A 4,161-nucleotide genomic window follows, 5' to 3' on the forward strand; every position below is an offset into this window, starting at 1 on the left:
GAGAGAATAGATTTTCTTCGTCTGGGTTGAACAGGGCAAAAAAGGCATTATTCTACCTAACCAAGCCTATCTAGGTTCGGAAATATTATTCAGGGTTGGGATCAAAACGTACCTAAAAAGGAGGACTGGCCTCTAATTCTCTATATATTTAATAAGGGAAATTTTTATAAATGGTCCCTCTAGTTTGCATGAATTTTCATTTTCGTCCCTCTAGTATCAATTGGGTTACTTTTAGTTCTATAATTTGCATTCTGTCTCAATTTCGTCCCTCTCCCTTACGGCGTTAACAAAACAAACGGAATTGGAGGACAAAATTGTCATTTCTCCTCACAAAGGGACTAAATTGAGATTTCATGTAAACTAGAGGGACTATTTCTATAATTTTATTTTACTTTTGTTTTTGTAAATAAATTTAAAATACATCATATATAATATATTTCTCATCTCATTTTATATTGAATAATAAAAAATATGTTGAAATTTTGTAAAGTTTTTATTACATACATCATAAAAAATATGAGAAAATTCGAAAAACAACCCTTATGATAATTGTCTTGGTCTTGTATTTTTTTTTCAATTGAATTTTCACTATCGTTATTTTTTTTGTCACATGATTAAAAAAAAAAGTTGTTCAGTAGTATTTAGAAATCTTGTAATTGTGTTTAATTAAGCAATGAAACACTATTAAATATTAAGAGATCAAATACATTAAAATATGGGTGTAAGTGTATTTATTTTGGGACTTACTCATAAGATCACTCATATAACAAATAAATACAGATTTTAAACATTTTTTTTATTGGGTGAAAAAATAAGAAGATTATAAAAACATGATACAAAGACATTAGCTAAAGGGTTGATTTGTGCATTTTCTAATATTTTTGTAATGTGTAATGAAATATAAATTTTTCAATATAGTTTGATTACCCAATAAAAAATAATTCAGTTGTCAAATACATTACTTAGGGTTTTTTTTATTTTATTTGCAAAAAACAAAAGTAAAATGTAAAATTTTAAAAATAATCCCCCTGGTTTGCATAAAATTTCAATTTGGTCCTTCTGTGAGAGAAAATGACAATTTTGCCTTTCAATTCCGTTTGTTTCATGGACGGCGTCAGGGAGAAGGACGAAATTGAGATGAAATGAAAACTACAGGGTTAAAATTGATACAAATAATAGTAGAGGAACGAAAATGAGAACTCGTGCAAACTAAAGGGACCATTTTTAAAATTTTCCCATCTAATAAATACTGTAGGGAAATAAATCATCAAATACAATGATGCTGCTCTGCAGCTGACCCCCTCTCACACATCTATTTTTTCATGATTTGCAATACAAAGAAGAAATCACTAGAAGAACTAAAACAAGACACGATCACAAGCAAATACTATGGCAAATTCTTGGCTTAAAGCAACATTAAATAAACATGCAGATAAAAAATGGTCATCCCCACAAGCATATTTAAGTTGCAGATACTTAGGCCTGGGGATTCTCCCACTTGAGGGGCTTCACCACCTCCCATGTGAAATCAGTATCATCTCTTCCGAAATGCCCGTACGCAGCCGTCTTCAAAAACCTTCCATTGCCACCCCTCTTGAGATCGAGGTTGATGGCAATCATTCCGGGCCTAAAATCGAAACTCCCCTTCACAATCTTGAGAATCTCCTTATCCGGGATCTTTCCGGTGCCATACGTGTCGACAAACACCGACAGCGGCTCAGGCACGCCGATGGCATACGAGACCTGCACAATGCACCGGCGAGCAAGCCCACTGGCAACAATGCTTTTGGCAGCCTGCCTAACAATGTAGGCCCCGCTTCGGTCCACCTTGGTGGGGTCCTTCCCAGAGAAGGCACCGCCACCGTGGGCTCCCCAACCACCATAGGTATCGATGATGATTTTACGACCGGTGAGACCCGCGTCACCATGGGGTCCGCCAATAACGAATCGGCCAGATGGGTTGAGGTGGAAGATGGTCTTCTCGTCGAGGTACTTCTCAGGTATGATGGGCTTGATCACATGCTCCTTGAGGTCAGCAGCAATCTCATCATTGGTGACGGTTTCATCGTGCTGAGTCGAGATAAGAACGGTATGGACCCGGATAGGAACCATGGCTCCATTTTCATTGTAATACTCAACTGTGACCTGGGTTTTCCCATCGGGTCTCAACCACGGGCAAGTCCCGTTCTTGCGAACTTCGGTGAGGCGGGCTCCGAGTTTAGTTGCAAGGACGTGGCTGAGGGGCATCAGCTCGGGAGTTTCATCGGTGGCATAGCCAAACATGTGACCTTGGTCACCCGCACCAATCTCCTCAGGGCGCTTGGTGAGGTGGCCATGGACACCCTGCGCGATATCAGGGCTCTGTTGCTCAATGTAAACTAGGACCTTGCAGTTGTCCGCATCGAGACCAACGTCGTCTGAAACGAATCCAATCTCGCGGCAGGTATCGCGCACGATCTTCTCGTAGTCTACCTTGGCTTTGGTCGTGATCTCGCCGAAAACCATGACCATGTTGGTCTTGGTGCAAGTCTCACAGGCAACTTTGCTGTCTGGGTCTTGTTCGAGGCAGGCATCAAGGACTGCATCGGATATCTGATCACATAGCTTATCCGGGTGCCCCTCGTTCACAGATTCGGAGGTGAATAAGAAGGTGTCCATTCTCCACAGCTGCATAACAGAGATATCACCCAAACTAAATCAATTATGCAAAAGCAATAAATTTATTGCAAGGAGAACATGCATAGTGCAATGTATCAGACCAGAGCAAATAATAAAGGGGATAACAGTCGATTACTAAGCACAGCAAATTAGGTTCACTTAAGGCCTGGTTTGGATCAAGGATTTGTGGAGGGGTTTAAGAAGGCAAAGACGAATGATATAGAACGAACTAAATAAATAAATTTAGCTTTACTTATATTTCATTTTCAACAGAGTGAGAATATATGATGGTGGGAGAGAAGGGACGTGAAATTTTTTATTACCAACACATTAAAATCCTAAGATACAGAACTGAGAGATAGGATCTGCTAGTAGGCAGGTCTAGATGGTCTTAACTCGTAAGTTTCAAACTCTTTACAGTCATTGGCAAATCTACAGGCATTTCAACGAAAAGCAAATCTCAATGTCTGGTCTACTTGAAATGAGTCTACCGAAATGGTAATCAACCCAAAACAGAACTTGGGAAACTCTAAATCCATATATATGAGCAACATAATTTGCTCAGAACCGAGAAACTGTAAAGGAGAAAGGGATTATTTATGAGTGTTTGGATCTGTGCCCAAAGCATCTCCATTTGTATAAATCTCTATAATAAACCGATTTGCACCGAACAAGGCTTGATTTTATACGTTTGTGTATACTTGCATATATCGAAGTTGCAACTTTAGATTGCCATCGCAAAAGCGGCAAAACAAGTAAACACCTATACCAAACCAACCATATCCAAGAAAGAAACCATAGCAAGTGCAGTTCAGAGTAGTTGTCCCACGTTGCTTGGGTATAAAATGAGAGATCACCCAATAACATTTGGGTCTTCTCTAATTCATTGTCAATAGATTTTGAGATCAACATAAAGTTTCTACGCGTACTTCATGGCACATACATAGATGATAGATCCAGATTCAATGAGAGAAAAAAAATCAATAAAAATAACTGTGGTATAAACATAAACCCACCAGGGCCATTCAGATCCGAAACATTTCTTCAAAAATCTTGCAGGTACCACAAACAACACAATCGACATCTAGGACAAATCGACAGATCTGATTCCGAATAGAGTCAAATGCGTCAATATAATTTTGCGAAATTAATATGAGGGAGGGTTGGTTTTCGAAATTTACCCGAAAATGAACCCGACAGCCGCCGAGTGTGTAGTGAGAGGATGAGAAAGAGAGAGAGAGACGGTTGCGACACCGGGCCCTGGACTTCGGGTCGTTATATATAAGGGATAGAAGAGTAGAGTATGCGGTGTTGTATGAATGAAAATGTTGTAACATCCGTCAAAAGTGGAGGATAATTGATAAAATGTGTATTAATATTGGAAAATGATTTTGTCACTTTTTTTTATTAATATTATTTTTCTGCAAGTAAATTTTTACATAAAAAATAGACTTATAAAGGAGTGACATTAATATAAAAAAAAGAATGACAAAACCAGCGGTC

The 4,161-nt window shown here is 38.6% G+C and overlaps 1 protein-coding gene across 3 annotated transcripts; it reads right to left on the reverse strand.

Annotated features, from left to right (window-relative positions):
* Positions 1 to 1,221: 1,221 nt before the first annotated feature.
* LOC131327296 (S-adenosylmethionine synthase 3-like) lies at positions 1,222 to 3,933 on the reverse strand. 3 transcript variants are annotated; one of them, XM_058360392.1, is made up of 2 exons: positions 3,840 to 3,933; positions 1,222 to 2,667 (listed from the first exon to the last, which is right to left on the reverse strand). In XM_058360392.1, the coding sequence occupies exon 2, from the start codon at positions 2,656 to 2,658 to the stop codon at positions 1,477 to 1,479; it is 1,182 nt and encodes a 393-aa protein (XP_058216375.1). In that variant the 5' UTR covers positions 2,659 to 2,667; positions 3,840 to 3,933; the 3' UTR covers positions 1,222 to 1,476. The 3 variants fall into 3 exon arrangements, with proteins under 3 accessions (XP_058216375.1, XP_058216374.1, XP_058216373.1); XM_058360391.1 differs by having other exon boundaries at positions 3,675 to 3,913; XM_058360390.1 differs by having other exon boundaries at positions 3,437 to 3,899.
* Between the last annotated feature and the right edge of the window lie 228 nt (positions 3,934 to 4,161).

This window comes from Rhododendron vialii, chromosome 5a (assembly GCF_030253575.1).
Source record: "Rhododendron vialii isolate Sample 1 chromosome 5a, ASM3025357v1".
In the NCBI taxonomy this organism is placed as follows: Eukaryota; Viridiplantae; Streptophyta; class Magnoliopsida; order Ericales; family Ericaceae; genus Rhododendron; species Rhododendron vialii.

Coding starts and splice junctions, on each gene's coding strand:
- LOC131327296 (XM_058360390.1), bottom strand. CDS start 3,457: ATGGTTTCTTTCTTGGATATG. Junction 2,668..3,436: donor TGGTTTCTTTCTTGGATATG/GTTGGTTTGGTA, acceptor TCTGTTATGCAG/CTGTGGAGAATGGACACCTT.